The 20,808-nt window shown below is 40.2% G+C and overlaps 1 protein-coding gene across 1 annotated transcript in view; it reads left to right on the top strand.

Annotated features, from left to right (window-relative positions):
* Nucleotides 1-2,760: 2,760 nt before the first annotated feature.
* The window catches only part of LOC111866857 (armadillo repeat-containing protein gudu), a 53,816-nt gene continuing 35,768 nt past the window's right edge, over nt 2,761-20,808 (top strand). The window contains exons 1-6 of the mRNA XM_033752440.1: nt 2,761-3,716; nt 6,914-7,093; nt 8,670-8,774; nt 9,890-10,171; nt 19,145-19,358; nt 19,645-19,791. Of these exons, the coding sequence (XP_033608331.1) occupies nt 19,212-19,358; nt 19,645-19,791 (294 nt within the window). The 5' untranslated portion in view covers nt 2,761-3,716; nt 6,914-7,093; nt 8,670-8,774; nt 9,890-10,171; nt 19,145-19,211. The remainder of the gene's footprint in view (nt 3,717-6,913; nt 7,094-8,669; nt 8,775-9,889; nt 10,172-19,144; nt 19,359-19,644; nt 19,792-20,808) is intronic.

Here is a 20,808-nt window from a genome sequence, read left to right as displayed (position 1 = left end):
AAGTGATTTATGGCTTCCCACGAAGGATTCTGGTATATGCAGTTAGGCATATGATAAATGACTCCAATTTAGAAAAAACATGACAAGGAATTATTTTCTTACATATAGCAGCATTACTATATCCGGCAGAAAGCATATTACTCGTATTTGGACAGCAGTAGGTGTGGGTGCGATCTAACGGGAGTGTACCGCCATAGTAGACCTTCAGTTTGCTGACATGTCTAACATACTAACATTCCTATCTATGTTTTCAACATGTTCTTTGAGAATCAAATGCTGTTCTGCCTCAACTGAGGACGTCCTCTAATAAAGTAAGGTATCTGAGGCTTGGATGCATTGTTCTGTCAAATGTGATATATCAGTAACAGTAGCTGATAACATTGGGTTATCTTTATCACATCAGAAGGCATTTTCATGTACTGAGCCGAGTGCCGACAGTATTTTTTCGTTCTGTTCCTTTCACTCTCGACTTAATTATTCTTTCTCCTTCTTGCTTTCTTTGTTTTTCTACTTCCTCTTATGTAATATTCTTAAGTTTCTTTTTTCTTATTAATTAGTGTTATCTTTTTCATTTTATCTCTAATAAGAGGTTGAAAAAATGGCATAGTGAGGGCCGCTGTATCTTGTACACTTCGCCAAATATAATTAGAATGATTAAGCCAAGGAAGATGAGATGGACAAAGCACGTGGCACGCATGAGGGCAAAGAGGAATGCTTACAGGGTGTGGTCATTCATATGCATAAATAACTATCCACCCGCCTTGCCCACTGGATTTGATGGCAGAGAAATATACAGGTCATCACGTGATTAAATTCAGTGATTAATTAGGTTAGTCGGTTTGAAGCGAGGTTTTTATAGGTAATAAGGGTAGGATTAGGTGCCAAAGGTTGAGTAACCTCACAAAGTAAACTAACTTCAGGTAGCCTCATCCTGGCCGTTGAAACGAGCGGGAGAACGGATGATGATGTGGTAGAATTAGCTCAGCTTAGTAAAGTGGTGATGACTTCGTCCAGGGAGACATAGGTGGAAAATAATTGATCTTAGAGAAGTAGGATGAGATGGTATTGTCTGGATTCATCTGGCTCAAGATAAGGACCCGTGGTGTGCTCTTGTGAACATCATAATGAACCTTCGGGTTGCATAAAATTTTGGGAAATTATTGAGTAACTGCACAACTGGTGGATTTTCAAGCATGACTCAATTCCATGGACTTAATTCTCCTTGTCTCGCTTCTCTGTTTCCGCTGCCTTAATGCCTGTCATTTACCTTCATTCTCTGCTATATTTTCTCATATACATGGTATATAAATAAGAATGTAATCACGGTCGATCACAGTGGCCGCGCGGTCTAAGGCATGAACTATCTTCGCCCGCTCAAACAGCGGGATTGTGGGTTCGAATCCCACTTGAGGCATAGATGTATATGTGCATTTCTGTGTCTGTGCTGTCCTGTGTACAGGTAGTGGACTTGCGACGGACTGATGCCCCATCCAAGGAGACCTATCGATTGTGTATAAGGTTAAGAAACTTAAAAAGTGGCCAAGGTCCAACAAATGGTTGTAGAGCCATAGATGTAATCGCGAAAATAGATCGATATGGAATGAAATATTAAACTACATAAACCGATAAGTAAATGGATATTAACCACCAGATTTAAACACTATGGCTTTGGGGGACGGAGCTGTAGCTCTAGGAATCTTGACTTCGACGCTTGATGGGGGTGAATTGTCAGCTTCACGCCCCTGTCGCTTCATACCCGGGGATAGAACCTCATGCACCCAGTAGATAGGAGGCTGGTTGAGCCTAGAGCATCCTGGACTCTGTGGAGTAGAAAAAACTCTTGATTCTGCCGTGAATCGAACCCCTGCCGTCCAGCATGTAGCCCGTTGCTATACAGTCTGAACTATTCCGGCTGCTGGAATGATAAGTTATCAGCTGAGCTTTGACGGATTTACATGTTTTAGCTCCCCCCCCCCTCCCCAAATATTTTCCTTAATACTGTCTGTTTCTGCGTCTGTCTGTACGGATATGTGCCTCACTAGCCTCTGAACCGTTAGATGATATTTGTTTCATGTTTTGTATTCAAGAGTTTGCTCATCATAGATCAGTAATCAGTGAACACAAACGTTCCCGTTCCAAAAATAGGTGCCCTTCAAATGAGCCTCCAGAAGCTAAACAGTGATTTTTTTAAACGAATCATGATTTTGATTAATTTTCTGTAATTTACGAGGACAGTCCCCCTCAATAAAACTGCATGGGTGGTATCTTCAGGAAATAAGAGGACGCGTACTAGGGGCCCAAACGCGAAGCGTCTATTTTGTCGAAACCAACATTACCGGTCGTATAGATTTTATTGCTGTTCGGTATTAATTAACGTATAATTGTCTACCTAGCAACAGCTGATTTCGATTCCAAGGTCCTGTAGTCGAGGTCAGTGGTTTGAGAAAGTGTGTGCAATGGCTTTGGACCGATTCGTTCATGCACATTTCTTTCTGGTTTCTCTGTTTGTTCCTGTTTGTCTCCGTATCTTTCTCTCTCGCGCCTTTGTTTCATTTTTCCATTTCCTCGTGTCCCTGGACTCTGATACTGGTATCAGTTGAGCCTCTCCATACCCGGACTTGCTCGTTGCACTGAGATGGACAAAGTGACCCGACATTCTGTTCACTGCCGCGCGGTGAGAACTGGTGCCTTCACTTTACAGGTCAGTGCTGTCTGCGATTCCACAGCGATGTGCCCGCTGGCGAGGCTCACCTGTCCCTACATTCCAGTCTGAAGGAAGAAAAGACGAAATACTGCTTAGTACTAGAAGTGAATTTTCCTGAAAGCTAAGTTTTTGGTTATTTATTGACGTATCTATGTTGCAGGTTGTTTGTTTAAGGTTGTTACTGCATACTCTAATAGGTGAATTTTTCAGGAAGCTGAAGTGTTTTTTTTTAAGAATAGTTTGTTACTTATTTAATGACGTATCAGTTTCAGATGTTGTGTGTTTAACGTTGATATTGCATAATCCTAGGTGTGAATATTTTAGAAAGCTGAAGTTTCTGTGTATTTGGGGGGGGGGATTGTAGGATATTTAATGACGTTGTATCAGCCACAGAGGTTGTTTGAGTGTGACATACCGTATGAAAGGATGATTCTATTTAGTTCGCTTGCGGACTAAAACTACGGAGTATTCTTTTATTCTATTCTGTGAAATGAAACGGAGTGGATAACAAGCTATTGTGGCCTATTTCAAGTAGCATTTCTTAACAGACAAGTCAGTCCCTTCGAACTTCATTTAGCTGTTCTTTTAAGTTTCTACGGGTTTTCTGAGCGTAAATTCAGGTACTTCACAATCTTCAATTTTCCCACAGACGACACGAATTGCCTCAAACCACATCATCGGGAACCGTAAAATCATAAATTTCAGTTGTAGTAACCGGCGACGCTTGAATCGTTATGCGTATTTCGCAGTGAACCCCATTACAATCCCAGCCAGAATGTCCGCGGCGACAAAGGCACGGGGTGTGGCTGCAGTTACCAGCACGGGCGGAGGGAGTTCAGGAGGAAAAACAGTGGTCAAGGGACGCCGTGGAACACTCTACCACCTATCATCCACCCTCGAGAAGAAACAGAAGGGTGGCACCACGGCGCTGGACGATGTAAAAATCAGGCGACGCTTCGCTACCAGCAGGTACTTCCTGTCGCCTGCCGGCATTCTCAAGCTGCTCGTCATTGTAAGTACATTACGATCTTATTTAACCACATTATACCCATTCCATGTCTGTCGCGTCTTGTAACTCCTGGAGCCTTTGAACCGCAGACCGTCCACAAGGGGTGGTACTGCAGCCTGGGGAATGTGAATAAAGAAAACAAAATTCACTGTTGAAAGTGTCTGTTTTGCGGAAATCTTAAGGTTGATATACTTTTGAAAGCCGATCACAGTGGCCGCGCGGTCTGAGACATGAACTGTCTTCGCTCGTTCGAAAGGTGGGATCGTAGGTTCGAATCCCACTCAAGGCCTGGATGTCTGTGTGCATTTATTCTGTTTGTATTGTTCTATATGTAGGTAGCGGCCTTGTGACGGGCTGACCCCCCGTCCAAATAGTCCTGCCGACTGTATAGGATTAAGAGACTAAAAAAGCGGTCAAGATCCAACAAAGGACAGTAGAGGCATAGATAAATAGATAGGCATTGAAAGGCTTCGTTGCGATGGTGCAAGTGATTGAATGCTATGAAAGTAGGTTGCGAGTAAGGCTAAGGATATGTCCAACAGCATGGTTGCTAAATAGTTAGTTGTAATCTCGTAACTAACGGTTTACTAATTTTAGGCTTTTACGATGTGTGGTTACTGAGGTTAATTCAGTCTTGCGTTCTTACATAATCCACATCCACACGGTGTAATCACTAAAAGACTGAAGTAACATCAAATAAATCTCTGCTTTAATTTGATACACCACATTATACACCCACTAAAAAAAAAACCTGGTTGCTTCTGCCTACCTACCTGTATATCTGTCTGTCCGTCCGTCTAATTCGTCTACATACACACCTATCTGCATACTGCATATTATCAATTTCTCTATTTCTGGGCTACGCAATGGGCCTACAAGTATCGCAAGTTTTATATTTTTTTAAAAGTCCGTTGCTTAAATGATACGACGTTTGTGTTGCTTCCACCTTAGAAGTTCGAAAGGTTAGGGTGTTGATAGTGGCAATGATAAAATACAATTTGGTTGGCACCAAATCTCATTATACAACTACGTAAATTTACATGAGAATCGGTAGGTCGGTTGGCCAAAAAGTTCTTACTGGTGTACAGACATACACACAAACCTGATGAGTATATAAGGAAATACGGAAAGTAGGCTTAAGATCAGTCCTCATATGCGATGGGGCATCAAAATACAACACATTCTGATACTGGAAGACGTTAGGTAGGCGCAGACGAAAATTAGAATCAGAATACGCAATGAAGTGAGAATTTGTGGAAGGAGCTGAGGAGAACCAGGGACATTCTGGCAGGATAACTAGAACTCCCTTTAGTGTTACCGTTACGTCAACCTGCTCGGACGGCCATTTCCGGTATGAAGTCTGGGCATTATTCCGTGTCTTTCTCTATGTTATACTTATTTTCTTTCTTTATCTCTCTGTTTCTCCCTTTCTTCCATTCTTTCTTTATCTCTTCCTCTCTTTCCCTTCACCCCGCTCTTTCTTAATTTCACTTTGTTATTTCTTTTCTTTCCTTTTGTCTCCGTATTTCTTCCTTTCTTTCCTTCATTTTCTTCTTCGGTTCTCTTTTTCTTTCCACTCCCTTTCTCCCTTATCCCTTTCTTTTCTTCCCTACTCTTCCCTTTTCGTTCCTTATATTTTCTCTTCTTTTTTATTCCTCTGTCTTCCTTTCTTTCCTCTCATCTGTTTCTTCCATTCTTCTTTTCTTACTTCTTTGCCTCTATTTCTTTCTTTCCATCTCTTTTCCTTCTCTTTTATTTTTCGTTTTCTTTCTCTTTTTTCCGTTTCTCCTCCTCCAATTCCTTCTCTTCTCCATTATTTCCATTTTTCTCTCTTTTCTTTCTTCCTTCTCTGTTTATTTTCTCTCATCTTTCTCTTACTTTCTCCTTTCATTTCTTCCTCTCCGTCCTTATATCTTTTCATCCTTTCGTTTCTTTCTACCCTCTTATTTATCTTTATTCCTTTGCATACTTCTTTGTCGTTTTCCTGAGGCACCGTATGCGTCGGTATATGCAGCATCACATGTTGACATACAGAATTTTATCAGACCCATTGAGAGATATTCACAAGACAACTGACATAACAGGAACCCCGCCCATGTACGATACTGTCAGACTTTGCCTTGATAAGGGAGAGACCAGGTCTCGAGGACCCGATGTGACGACACATCTCATCAGATGGTAGGCTGGACTTTTCGGTCAGACCGGCTACATTTTTTTAAGCAGAATACTAAATCTCAGTCAGTGTACGTCGCTGCTAATGTTCTTTCAAGAATATACAAAGCTGTGCTGTGTCACACAACTCTTCCAGTGCCAACCTCCAAACATACAATATACCTTTCTCTAATTTTTGTAGTTTCGATATCAATTGAATGTTATCACTGCCTGCCTACTCTTACCAAATACGGAGGGTCGATGTGATGGATCCTGAGGTTTTATTAATTTTTTTCCGGGGGGGGGGGGTAGCGTAGTTGGTTGAGGCACTATGCTACAAGCCGGAAGGTCGCGGGTTCAAGTCCCGATGAGGTCATTGAATTTTTTTTTCAATTAACCTAATCCTTCTAGCCGCACTATGGCCCTGGGTTCAACTCAGCCTCTAACAGAAATGGTACCAAGAATATTCTTGGGGGTAAAGGACGGCCGGCGCCTAGGGCTATCAACCTTGCCGCCATCTATGAACAGATTGTCTAGCTAATGTGGGAACCTCAACATCTCACAACCCTATGGGCCCCCACGGCCTGCTACTTTTTTTTGCCGTCTATGTAATCAATCTTGGCACTTAAAGGCTAGAGACAGGCTACGGGCTGGACGACCAAGGGGTTGGGGTTCGAGTCCCGGTGGGGTTAAGAATTTTCACTTCTGCAAGTCGTCCAGACCAGCTCTGGGGTCCACCCAACCTCCTATCCAATGGGTACCAGGGGCTCTTCACCCGGGGGTAAAGCGGCCTGGGCGTGAAGCCTTCAACTAGTGCCGAGGTCAAGAAAAAGTGGTTCTATACATCCACTCCCTCATACGCCTTCATGGTATAGTGCTTAATTAGTTAACGACAGGAACAACTTTACCTTTTAACGTAGCAAACATTTAAATGCAAACTCGAATATCAGTTTCTTTGTGCCCTGAAGTGGGAAATCATGATAACTGAAGCATCGACTCTTCTGTTTACTGCCTGTTTCAAGTTTCTAATCCTTGTTTTATCTCGACAGATTCTGTTTCTGATAGCCGCGACGCTATTCCTCAGTTCGGAATCCTGCCCAAATACGCCAGATTGGTACACATGGCTATATCCTCTCGCTAGCTTGGTCACCGTCGTCTCTACGTCCTTCCTGTACGCAATGTTTATGCTTGGCATGGCGGAAGACAATCCGAGCCTCTGGGTGAAACTGGTAATTGTTGCAGGGACACATTGTAATTTGAACGTACTCTTGGTTTTGATAGTTCAGTGTTAATAATCTGATAACTTGTACTCTTCTCCAAGTATAATTAGAATGATCAAGTTAAGGAGGATGAGGTGGGCAGGGCATGTAGCACGAATGGGGGAGAACAGGAATGCATATAGGATATTGGTGGGAAAGTCAGAAGGAAAGGTACCACGGGGAAAAGGAAAACGTAGGTGGGTGGACAATATTAAAATGGATCTTAGAGAGATAGAATGGGATGGTATGGATTGGATTGATCTGGCACAGGATAGGGACCAGTGGAAGGCTCTTGTGAACACGGTAATGAACCTTTGGGCTCCATAAAATGCTGGTAAATTCTTGAGTAGCTGCAGATTTGGCTTTTCCTCAAGAAGGGCTCAGCTCCATGAGTAAGTAAGTAAGTATTTTTTTTTACTGCTAGTGGGGTGGGACTAAGTCCCTTGTACTGTGACCACTTCTGGCCTATTGTACCAGCCCCAGATGATAGGTAAGGGTGACTGTGGAGCAATTGGTGGAATGAAGATTGGCAGGGAAAACCGAAGTACTCGGAGAAAACCTGCCCCAGCGTCACTTTGTCCCCCACAAATCCTACTTGACCAGATCCGGGATCGAACCCGGGCCGCCGCGGTGGGAAGCCAGCGACTAACCGCTTGAGCTATGGCGCGACCCTAGTAAGTAAGTAAGTATGTAAGTGTTAAACTGATGTTGGTTCCTATTCTCTTTTTCTTCACTAAAGTGGTTACAAACAGACTGCAATTTTTCCATTTCTTTGACTGTTAGATATGTCGTTGGTGTTTGATTTCACTGATGCTTTATGGTTGCCCACAGGCATATGAAAAAGGAAAAGAAATTTTGAAAATCTCATTTGTTTCCTCAGAATGCAATACATATCATTATGATGCATTGTTTTCATTTAAAGGAATTCACATAATTAATCCGTATAATACAGGTGTCTACAGAATAGTCGATAGGTAATCAGCTGTTATAGAAGTTCTCTGTCGATGTAGATCCCAAAATTTCACGACTTCTGCCATAATTTTACCATAATGTAATGCAGTTCACTCCAGTTCACATGTCTGCCATCTTCTCTGTAAGATATGTTTCAGCATTAGACCTACACTCCCGCCTATAATCTTCTAAAGAAGAGAAGACGAGGCGATTATCAAAGCCCGACAGCGTGTACTGTGGAGGCTGAAAACAAAGCATTATTTTCATATAACTCTTAACTGTTGCTGTGGTACACGGAAATTCAGTGTCCCTAAATGAACAGTGGAAACGTCAAAGTTTACCATTTCTTCCCACCACTTGTCTCGCCTTCTCTTCTTTGGAGGACAGTACGCCTCTCTCTTCCTGGTGATTAGGTTTCCCGACAGAAATGTTACATGAATTTCTTTTGCGCATTCTGCATGTCTCGTTCATCCTTTACTGCTTAGTTTATCGTTCTGGCGAAACTAAGTGAGGAATATAAAGCTCCCAATTTATTCCTTTGACCTCAGAGTAATCTAACATTTTAAACGGAAGAGGGTGGGTGCTGTGTTTGCAGGACATGGCTGTGACGTTGACGGAGGCTGTGGCAGTGAGCGCCATCTCGATCATCACAATCACCGAGTGCAAAAATTCCTCGTTTTTGAGCAACACGGTGCTCGGGGTATGTGATAACCACACACTGTGTGTTGTAAGAGTTGTAACCTGGAGAATTTCCTCACGCAATACGGATGTGAACTCTGTACATGGAATCATACTGCTCTTCTAATCAAAGACTATTAGTCTTTCTATAGTAGTCTAGAAACTTGGCGTACGTGGCTACTTTTCACGCAGTTTGTCATACTGGATGTACCTATCATTAAGCCGTAGCCATAATAGAAAAGATTAGTTAGAGTAAAATGAGATTTCGCCACTTTTCGGATGTTCTTGAGCGCAGTTTGTGATTATTTTATGGACTATTATATTGTTTAGGTCCATTTAAGAGATTTACAGAACCTGTCCCTCTTCATCTTACATTTGTACGACACTAAGGTGAGGTTAAAATTGTCCCTGTGCTTAGCTAATTAAGCACTACACCATGAAGTCTTACGGGGAATGAATGTATACTCGTAGATACAAATTTCCTTGACCTCGGCACTAGCTGGAGGTTTTTACATCGCTATAAAAGGTTTAGCTGTAGTTACACATTAGAAGTCGTAGAAAGTATCATCTATTGAACAATTCATTTCTCTGACAGTTCTTGCCATACTTAATCGAAATTACTGAAAGTTCTGTAGAGCTGATGGACTTTCTTTAGTGTAATGATATAATTAGGAACATGGAAACAATGTAGGCCCATTAAAGAGAAGAAGTTTAATATCACTTTTAAAATTACAACTTTCTGGAGAAATGTTGCTAAATTGATTACGTAGATTTCTGATTACAGACATTCAAAGTATGAGTTATATGCAGAAGTAGTTAAGCGATTCCACGCATTTAATGGGAACACCTTAAATACAAACAAATTATCTTAATGGAAAGACAAAGAAGATCTGAAATCGAAAGATAGGTACTGAATGCAACTTTCTGAGGAAAACTGCCTCCAATAGGATTCCATCAATAGGGGAGGAGTAAACCTCTTCATCTCCTTCACGGTCCGAGTTATTTTTCACAATGTCGCCCGTTGAAAGCGATTAAACCAGCATTTTATTCTAATATTTACTAGGGCAGAAGACTTGATCTAGTTATTCTCATGCTCAATGATCCTGATTTTTCCCAATGTTCTTTTGTTTCTTATAGCCTCTTGGTTTGACCGGCGCGGCGCTGATGGCATTGAGTACGGCCGCTACCTACATCATGTGGAGATATCGCAGCCAACAGCTCGCCCCCCAGTCCACCCCCGGCACAGACGCTCAACAGAAACCTCGAGTGTCGATATTTATCTGAACATGTGCAGTGCATTGTCGTTCCTCAAATGTTTGGATTTAAGTTCGATTTTCGCTCCGGAAGCTGTCGAAGAAGGACTCACAATCGAAAGGAATAGGCCTGTTACGTAGCAGACAAATGGCATAAGTAATCTTTGTGAGAATTTATTATTTAATTATTACATGTTATTATTTGCCATTGTGCAGAAATGAAACAGCTTATTTGATGAGTAGCGTGATATATTCGTGATGATTTGAGTATTTGATTTGTATTTGCTAAGCCCCCAGCTTACACGTTTATTTCGTTCTGAAGGGTCCTGTGTAAGGCGAAAACCGTGTGAATCTTATGATGCCTAAATCGATATATTTCTTTTTAAAAAAAAATCGACGGAAACATAAAATATAAATATGGGTATGTGTACAATGAAAACCTACCATGTTGTAGTATATAAGTCCTACATATCCCATACTAATGACAGTAGAAGTCGAAGTAGGTAAACTGTTAAATAATAATAATAATAATTCAATTCAATTCATGTTTATTTACGTGCAATAACTTAACAGCACAGTGGCCACTTACAAAGTTAGCACGAGTATATCAGGTACAGAAAATAATTAAAACAAAATACAAACATGACAAATAAATCTGTGAACATAAATCTAAAGATGACTGAAATATATACATACATTTATGAAATATTACAAATGTTGCTAATACTGTTAGTAACTAACTACTAAGATAAGACACCTGGGAATGATAGCATAAAATTAATAACAAATCAATAAATTAAAACTAAATTATAGCTGTATCAGCGGGAGTTCGAAGGAGAGATGATAAGTACGGATAACAAAATTCTTTATTGCCCATCACGTGAGAAAAATGGTTGTGATAAACGCTTTCAAGTACTTCAAAATTTGAACACTAATATACACGAAGAGAATATTGAAAGTAAATCCACGAAAGCACTTGGAGAGCTAAATGTGAGTACTATTGGTTTTTCTTAACTTGTAATGAAAATATGTTGGCTTTGTTGCGTGATTTGTATTTAAGTATAGCTTTCCATTGCAAGTGAATCAATCAGTGATTATACAAAATTAACTTAAATGTTGATTTGTTGGCCTTAAAATTATATAAAATCAATTTTAATATTTGGCATGACAGTTTTATGTGCATAATTTACGTGCGTGATTGGCAAGTTTTCCATCCATAAATGCATACATACTTAGGGATTATTGGGGCATAAAAATCCGGTCCCTAGTGATTAATGAAAAGATACATTTAAATATTATACCATGCTATCTTATACATGCATACACGGAGTTGAGGAAAACAGAGAAAATATGCATGACACATGCTTCGAATTTTGAGTGTCTTATTTTTTTACCAAAATAACACATGTGCTAAATTTCTTCAAACACGAAAGTAAAACGATTCTTTAGTAAATATGAAATGCCTAAAGAAGCCGGGTTAGCTCAGTCAGTACAGCGACTAGACTATGGCATTTACGACGGAAGAATAAGGGTTTGAATCGCCGGGAGTAGGAATTTTCTCTTTTCTGCTTTTCACAGCTTCAAGATAGGATTTGGAACTCATCTAGTCTCTGATATAAAGAGTATCTTGGGTTCTTTCCCAGGGGTGAAAGCGGGCTAGGGGCATGAGACATACCTCTCATCTCCATCGCCGAATTTAAGAATTCGTGGAGTCACATCTCCACCCTTATTATGCCTTCATGGCGAGATGATTAATAAAAAACGGGAGTACCTTTATAACTAAATTAAATAATTACGTGTGAGAATAGAGTAAAACAACCTCTAATGCTTTATACGAGTACCTGTGCATCTGCCATGTTCTGTTCAATTACCCTCTTCTTACAAATCCATTGGCGCCGGCAAGGTGGAAAAACCAGGCATCAGGCAAACCCCCCACCCCGTTTTGGAGAAGAAATTCAAATTGAAATAGATGGAATGTACCAAATATTAAATACCAAAATTGAATTTTTTATAAATCTTTAATTATTCTATTCCGAATAAAAAGAGCGATCCATAGAAATGGCTTAAACGTAAGTTTACAGGCAAATTTCTGGCTCTTCTGCCTTGGGAAATATTGACGGAGTCGAGGTACGCGTCATACGGAACTAACTCCCTGACAATGGGGACCAGATTTTCAACATGACTGACCCAAACTGCGGTAGAATGATTAGCATTTCTGCTTCGTATAATGGAGATCTGTGGTTAAAATCTCGGTCCTGAGATGGGATATACCCCGATCGCTTTCTTCCATATCTTTTTCCAATTCATTACTCACAAATCGCCTCAGTATTCGACACTATACAATAATTTTAACTGGAAGTGCTGTTAAGTAAACACAACCAGACGGCATCAAAGCCACTATTGAAAGGTTCATACTTCAGTGTTACTGAGTCCACTTCTCAGTCACACCTGCAGCACAGCTCCATATCGATTTGAAATTTGAGGCACACGGTGGGTTTGGGTGTGTAGATGGGTCACTCTAGGTGAGACAGGGAATCCGGGCATCCTCTCCCCGAGAAGTTTGAAAAAGAAAAATGCTTATTAAGCCATTTGAACCTAAAGAACATTACAAACTGAGGTGGAATACTCAGCTGAAATGATGTATTATGCAATTTGTCGTTAACAGAGAAAGTACATAAGAAGCGCGGTACGTTTTGCTGTTCTCGGGGGACATCAGTGTTCAGCGACACATAATTTTCGAACACTGTAGTACAGCATACAGACTTCAAACATGCATCATGATTGAATAACTGGATTAAAATGTAGTCTAAATCTCTAGACTTTAAAACGTTTATATTTTGAGTCATCAGACACTAGTCTTTCTTAATACGAGTAGACTTCTTAACCGTTCAAAAAACAGTGGTTACTAGGCCTGAGTGTATCGTCTTTTTTAACACCCAGGTACTCACTCTGCATTTTGCCTACATATTTGTATTTATGTGATTCTCGCAATAAACAGAGACTATTGCCCTTAACCTCATAAACCAGTTGGTGTTTGTAATGAAGACGCATTATGTTTTCTATGATGTATTAAGAGAATTCTCAAAAATCATTTAGCTGAATTTAGGGCTAGAAAAATTTATTCGCGGTACGATCTGACGAGATATGGAATATTTTTTTACTTTCAGCAATTTATGTTAGAGATCTATATTTATGAAATAAATTTAGTATCTAAGTCTGTATATGGCCTATATATATATAGCTGCACTTTTATGCTTTAAAACTGCATTATCCAACAGGCTTTATACTTTCTCAGACATCATTGGCATGGCTGAGAGAAATATTAGCACATTCCAGGAGAAAGAGAAGACATTGCACTGCAGGTCATTCAAACGGTTTTTGTCTACTGTAAAATGCTTTGCATTGGAAGTTTCGTACCCGCAATTAATTTCCGAAATACCGAACCTAACGCTACTGTGGTTATCAAACCTGCTTCAGAATGGGGAATACCTGGTTTGACATCTGGGCTTTATGACTGGCTATCCTCACCGAAGATTTTCGTAATTTTCTTCAGTCTATGCAGACAAATTATTTGAATGTACGAGTATGTCCATTTTAAGAATAAAGCCTGACTGATTCCTCTCACATCCGTACCCATTTGTCATTCACGTCATCCGATTATCTGTAACTATACAGTCAAAGAAAACATCGTGTAAGATTTGAGGTTTTCACGGCGGTGACTATGAAGAATGCCGTCTTCTGGGATTTGGCGCCGTGTAGATACTGTATTAACCGACGTTTCGGAGGAATGTCCGTTAATACAATATCTACACGGTGCCACACCCCAGAAGACCGCTTTCTTCAAGGACAACACCGCGAAATAACCAACGAATGGATGTATACATTCCTGAACTGCACTGGGTATGTGAGAGTGCTATAATGTGAATTTTAAATGCAGTTATCAGTGCGCTCAAGATTCTGTAAATTGAGGGTTGAGCGTAGAAAATAAAGACTGGCGCTTTCAGCGAACTTCTTTCCATTTCTTACATTTAACTGCAAGTTTTCATATAAAATTAAAATTTCAAGTTTTTTTCCTTTTTAATAATAGTCTTCTAATGTTGATATGACTTATGTGTATTCCTTACCAAAACATCGCTCCATGAAGAAGCATATACAAATTAAAACTGCACGTATTTTTAACATGGATATTAGATGAAGGTAAGTGGGCAGATTTAGATAATTTTTATTCGCAGGACAATTCCCTAGCTCCCATTGAGTTTGAGCCTAAGACTCGCTCCGGATGTGACTATAAAAAAAAACACCAATGCCTCTGCCGGAAATCTAACCCAGACCGTACACGTAACATGCTTCGTTTGTCACTAATTTAGTTAAGAACTACCGAATTCATTTCCAAATATATTCTGCGCATTCCCGGACGTGATGTATGCTAACTCAGTATCCTTATGCTACTTTCATGGCAAACGCATTTTTCGCAGATACCGCCGGGTCCTATAAACGCATTGGCCTCACCGTTTCATGTTATTTACCATATGCAAGTAAGAGCAGTTTTTCCACATATCAATGGCTCTGTTACACTGTGACGAAGATAGAATTATCCCAAAATTATATGTAATTGTAAGATACATGTTTGAAACTAATATTATAGGAACTGTGTATTTGTTCGAATTTATTGCGTCCCTTAATATAAAGCGCGCTTCAAAAACTAACTGACTAACAGTAAACGTCTGCACATCACTTGTATAAAATGCGTGGTATGGTTTCCAGTTGCAATAATCAGAGTCTTATTTAAACAATCTCTGCAACTCGTCAAGTGTCGGATTAGAGACAAAGATCGAGAATATAAAGGTCAGGGTTATCACATACCTCAAGGAGTGGTGATAGGTAGAATGAAGCAATGGTTGCAATTTTTTCGTTTAAATTAATCACGTGCCAATTCAAACGCGAGCTAATGTAATGGTCACTCCTTGTTTTTGAAGAGTGTTGAAGGGCAAGAATGCGTATTACATTCTAATAAATAAGATAAAACTAATCGATGACTAAAGTGACAAAGAATTTTATTGATATTGGTCGTTAGTTTTCAGTTTCAAGTGTTTGAAGAGGCAAGTGTTTGCCATATTGTGACCGCCTTGAATGGCTGTGAGTCAATATTCGGTCCGTTTCAGCCGATACAGAAAGAGATAATTGATATGAGGTTACAATACTTTTATCTACGGCACTTCATTGTGATGATATATCAGCGAAATGTCGAGAGGCGGAAGACTGGTTTGTCACGTTTATGAGTGTGGCTATATATGGGGTTTGAACTGATGATCGGATTTGTTGGAATCTTTGATACAGCGCGTAATTACGCTTTACAATTCATTATTACACACACACTAGTGTCCACGTTCACGTCTTCACTGGACGTTGTTCAGTAGCGGCTTCCAGCGGTGGACATTCCCCTACTTTTGGCTTCCCGAACTTTCCCAGGCCTCAGCTACCAGATTCTCACAGCAAGAGCTCACAACGACTGCATCGCAGCAGATCTCTGACTCACTTACTAACCAATTTACTCCACTCATCTCAACTCAACTCAGCTGACTAAAGTCAGAGTTACTTTAAGATTGACGGTTTACCGCCGGTAAATTCGTTTTGGCGCCAAGAACCTTGAAGATCACGACCAGAGGCTTTTTTTTTTAAGTGAACCGTTGAGGTCATAGTCCTTAAGAAGCGTCCTCTCTGACGAGAGGATTGGTTTGTCCCTTGTGAATAGGCTTCGCCTTTTTTCAAATGCACGTATCACACATATAGTATGTTATTGAAAATTCTTGCTTTTGCACTATATACAAATCCTCTGACAGTCCAGGCTTACAAAGCAGATGATGTCTATCTTACTTATCGCATGCTACAACGGCAGCTTAATTACTTGAACGGTCATAAGCTTGACCGCCAACAAGTTTAAGCCTCTTACATTTTCTGTCTGCCTTCTGCTAGCGGCCCGGACAATTTCTTTTATAATCGTATACGCACGGAAGACTGAAAATCGTGTGCAAATCGCGGATCGGTGTACACGTTGGAAAATGTCCAATGGTGCGGAAAACCTTGTTTTACAGACGCTGTGATATTAAGACGTAGGTTTCTGCCGCAAATTCCCAGGCAGGGCAAGCATAAGTCATTACTGATCGAATCAGTGCTTTGTGGAGAAAACGGAGAGAGAAGTGTTGAGGGAAATATTTGAACCAAAAAGCAAGTAGGTAATTAGTAAATGTTGCATGATGTGGCGTCTAATAATTTCTGCCTTTATGTGGTACTGCTAGAATTTGCAGCGGGGGTGGGGGAAATGCACACAGGCCTATATCGAATATTAATTCTAACATCTCAAGGAAAGGGACTTTCTGAGATCATGATGTTAAACGAATATTAGAGAAATGGTTTGTAGGTACATGAAATGTTTTGTGGTAGATTCATTGAAGGGATTCCTTGATGACTGTGAAGAACATTTCGGGTTCAATAAAGCAGTGAATTTGTTGAATGGAAGAGTCTATGTCGACTGCTTACTGACTTTAGTTAGTTAGTTAGTTAGGTACGCCCATATGTTGAAAGAACTTTCATACAACGTTCGCCAGGTTAATTTGTATCTTATTCTACAGGAGCCAAATATCGAAAATTTCGGCCTTCACTAATACAATATTTTTGTATCTGGCAACTTATGTCTAGATATTGTCATTTTATTTGAACGACATAATTAAGAAATATTTTGATCGAATTATTTATCCTTAGTTTGGAGCTGAGTGAATTTTTAGATATTTTTATATCTGTAGGAAGAACACTTACGATACCCTAATTTGGCAGCTTGTCAGTGCGGTCATGCAGAAAAGAATTTGGTTATCATAATGTCGCACAATTTAATCGCCAGTCATTTAACGAATTTTACTTATCCATAGTCACGAAACTTTTTCATGCAAATGTTTTTATATACAACACCAATCTCCGTCTTTCTGGATTTTCTGGTGTGCAGATGGAGACGAGATAAAACGGATTTCCATTCAACAATATAAGACCAAGGAAAGCAAACTTTTCGTTTTTTTTATAAAAGAGAGAAATACGTACAAAGTTTTGGTCGGAAACCCTGAAGGGAACAGACAACTTTGGAGATATAGCCGCGTATTGGACTGTAATTATAAAATGAATCTTCAAATATAGGATTAGAGGATGTGAACTGGATTCATTTAGCTCAGGATAACGTTCAGCGGTAGGCACTACTGATTACGTTAATGAACCTTTCGGCTTCATGAAGAAAAAATGGAACTTCTGGACTACGTGTATTTTAGAGATTATGAGATTCTCGAGAGACTCTGCTCCATGAAATTATATCGTTAAACTTTATCTCTCATACTGGACACTAACTTTATAGACCTACAATGAGGATGCACTAGAATCTTCCTGGACCTTTTATTGTATCCGAAGACAAGAGAATTGTTTTAATAACGAACTACTTCACCTTTCTCTCATTCTGCATTTTGCACACGAAAATCAGAATCCTGTAGCTAGGACTGACACCTCCCTCATTTCAAAGTCTACGGATTGATTTCTTAAGAAAACAGAATTAAAATGAGAGTCTGTAAATGTTTTGTAAACGTAAACTTGCGTTTATCCTACGTAGTTTTTGTATTTCTTTTTCTTCAACCAAGCAACGAAATATGCCGATGGAGTTACCTCTGCCTACGAGTCCAAAGTAACGTTCATGGAATACAGACTAGTTGCAGAACCGTGCAAAGCTCGGCCTTATACGAGTCATTGATTAGCAACGACTTGAAACACGGAAAGCATCACATAACAGAATCCTGGCATTTTGTTCTTGTCTCAAATTCGGAGAATCCATAAACCTCATCTAGGTCATGAGAGGAAATGGATTTTCAGAATTAGATACACGCACCAATTCAGGAGAAAAGCCCAGGGAATGACCAACAAATATTAGAAGGAAATTGTGCAGTATATGGTCGTGAATTTGTTCCTACATGCATCGTTGTTGAGAATGATAGTTACGGCATCTTAGGACATTCGAAATAAGTTGATCAAACTCAGGCGATCCGGAATAAGGTAGAAGGCGGCTCCTCGCGTCTGCACCTATTCTCAGCCTTGACTCAGTGGCCAACACTTCCGATACACGCTTCACTGGAGTTCTCATCTTTCCACAGTTACGAAGGGTGTTAATTTATGATCCTGAAAGAATGCTCGGGTTCGAGTCCGGGATGTCATCTTACTTTTTATCTCTTGAGAACTTGATCGTAGTAAGTATATTTTCGTAGCAAAACGTGTAATCTTAGGCGGTAAATTACTCGTAATAACTTAAAAAATGATCTAACTGTTCATAACCCCTAACTGCACCAGTAACTAAGCAATTGAAACCATGGTGCAGAGGATTTCTGGGAAAGTAGACGTTCGGCTGATTAAAATATTCCCTGCTCATATGGAACCCAAATTTTATAACTTTTCCACAAATAGTCGATCATTGGACCTTATCCTGAGCCATTTGAAAACATCCCACAACCTTCCACCTTGTTTATCCAAGATCTGATTTAATGTTATCCTCCCAACTATGCCTAGGTCAAGTAAGTGACCTCTTTTCTTCATGTATTCCAGCTAAAATGTTGATATGCATGTCTCATCTCTGCCATACGTGCTACATGCCTATCCATCCTGATTGATTAAATCGTCCTAATAACGTATAACAAGGGAACAGATTATGACTCTCTTCATTACACAATTATTTCTGGGCTCCTATTATTTCCTCCCTCTTAGGATGAAATTTTGTCCTCAGAATTGTTCCCAAACCCCCCCCCCCCCAATTTGTGTTCTTCATTTGGAGTCAGATTTAGTAATTCGAGATTATTTCTGGGATTTGTAGTCACCTCCAACTAGTGCTGAGGTCAAGAAAATCTGGATTTATATTCCCACTCTGCCATACGCCTTTATGGCACAGTGCTTAATTAGTAAGGACAAGGACAACTTTACCTTGTATTTCTTGGATGTGACTCTGTAATTTAGTAATCACATCTTGTAAATCTGTGATCTTCATATTCACACCTGCAAGAACTTCAGATATCATTTTTAGTGAGTGAGTAATTTTCCCATTTGTTTCTGTATGCATTCAATTCAGAGAGCCTGACAGAGTTAGCTTAGAAGACTGAGACTTATCTCCCACAACAGAACAACGCACTGCGGTCATGTCAGAGGCAGAAGAGGAGAGTGAGGACTCCATTCCATCAGATTCTTCTGAAGAGGATGATGAGTTGAGGTGGCAGAAAATAGCCAAGGGACCGGATGTCCCATCAGAATACTGGCACATTCAGAAGCTCATCAAGTACATGAAGGTCTGTGCCTTCTTTTTCATGTGGTAAACTTCGCACTGGTGGGATTTCACAGTTGGCTGAATAGAATGTGAGGTCTCAGAAATATGAAATTACAATAATGATTAATACTAAAATATATTTAACTTGAAAAACTCACGCTCTAGGAAGAGAGAAATTTTGTTTCTATTGTTGAGGGTCTGCGGTATTTTTACAGAAGTATTGGCGAGATGCAAGATGTAAAATGTCACCACCATAAGAGCCTAACTTGTCAGAAATGGCAAGAGGAGTTGTGTTGCATTTGTTACAGGCTGGAAATCAGACAGCTACTATTGTGTCACTTTGCTGCCTCAAAGATCACGACCTCACCACAGAGATAAACCAGAGTGCCATAAGGGATATTGGTGGTCTCGAAGTGCTGGTCAATCTACTGGAGACCAATGATCTCAAGTGCAAGGTAAAATATGAATAACAGGAGGTATGCAACAAGACAACCATACATCCTTCTTTGGTTCTGAGTCAAGTTTGCCAGCCAAAGTACACCCATTCCCTAGGATTTAGAATTCCATATAGCATTACATTACTGAAATCCATACAAATCTATGGAAGGAAAACCTGAATGGAAATCCTAGATGTAGAAGGGAGGATAATATTAATATGCACCATAAAGAAATGGGATGGACAGGTATAGACTGGATTTATCGCGCTCAAGATGGGGCCAGTGGCAGTTCTGGTGATTACTGGTAATTTCTAGACTAGCTAAGCAACTACAAGTATTTGTTTCTCAGGAAGGACTTTGCTCCATGGGGTTTAGTTAGTTACTGAATTACTACAGGGTCATTTGTAGACAAGTAGTAATCAGAAACTAAGTTTACATGTCACATATCTTGAAGTTATACATTGAATATGACTGACTAGCTCTAAGGATCAGAATCTTTGGCCATGCCATAGTTCAAGTGGTTAGTCAGTGCCTTCCCACCGTGGCAGCCCGGATTTGAGCCCGGGGCTGGTCAAGTGGGATTTGTGGAGGATAAAGGGGGCGCTGGGGCAGGTTTTCCCCAAGTACTTCGGTTTCCCCGGCCAATCTTCATTCCACCAAATTCTCCATCATCATAATCACCCGGTGCAGGTACAATAGGCCAAATAGTGGCTGACGTGCCGAGTGGACCCAATTGGACTCCACCCCCGCCCCACTATGCGAAGCAGAATCTTTCCTCAGGCAGATGAATCCAGTCCACACCTTCCCACTTTATTTCTTGAAGTTCTATCCTCCTATTCATACCTTTGTCTTCTATGAGGTCTCTTCCCTTTAATTTTTCTAACTAAAATTTTGTATTCGTTTCTGACTACTCCCATATGTGGTACATATACTAGAAAACTAGTCACACCAATGTGAGGTTTGTTGGTCTTTTCTGGCGACATGACAAGCCATGGATTAACAGGTGTGTAAGGGAGATTAATCTTCGGCTTGAGC

This window comes from Cryptotermes secundus, unplaced genomic scaffold, assembly GCF_002891405.2.
Source record: "Cryptotermes secundus unplaced genomic scaffold, Csec_1.0 scaffold643, whole genome shotgun sequence".
Taxonomy (NCBI): Eukaryota; Metazoa; Arthropoda; class Insecta; order Blattodea; family Kalotermitidae; genus Cryptotermes; species Cryptotermes secundus.
The sequence above is the reverse complement of the archived record's forward strand: the minus strand, read 5'-3'. Positions and strand labels throughout refer to the sequence as shown.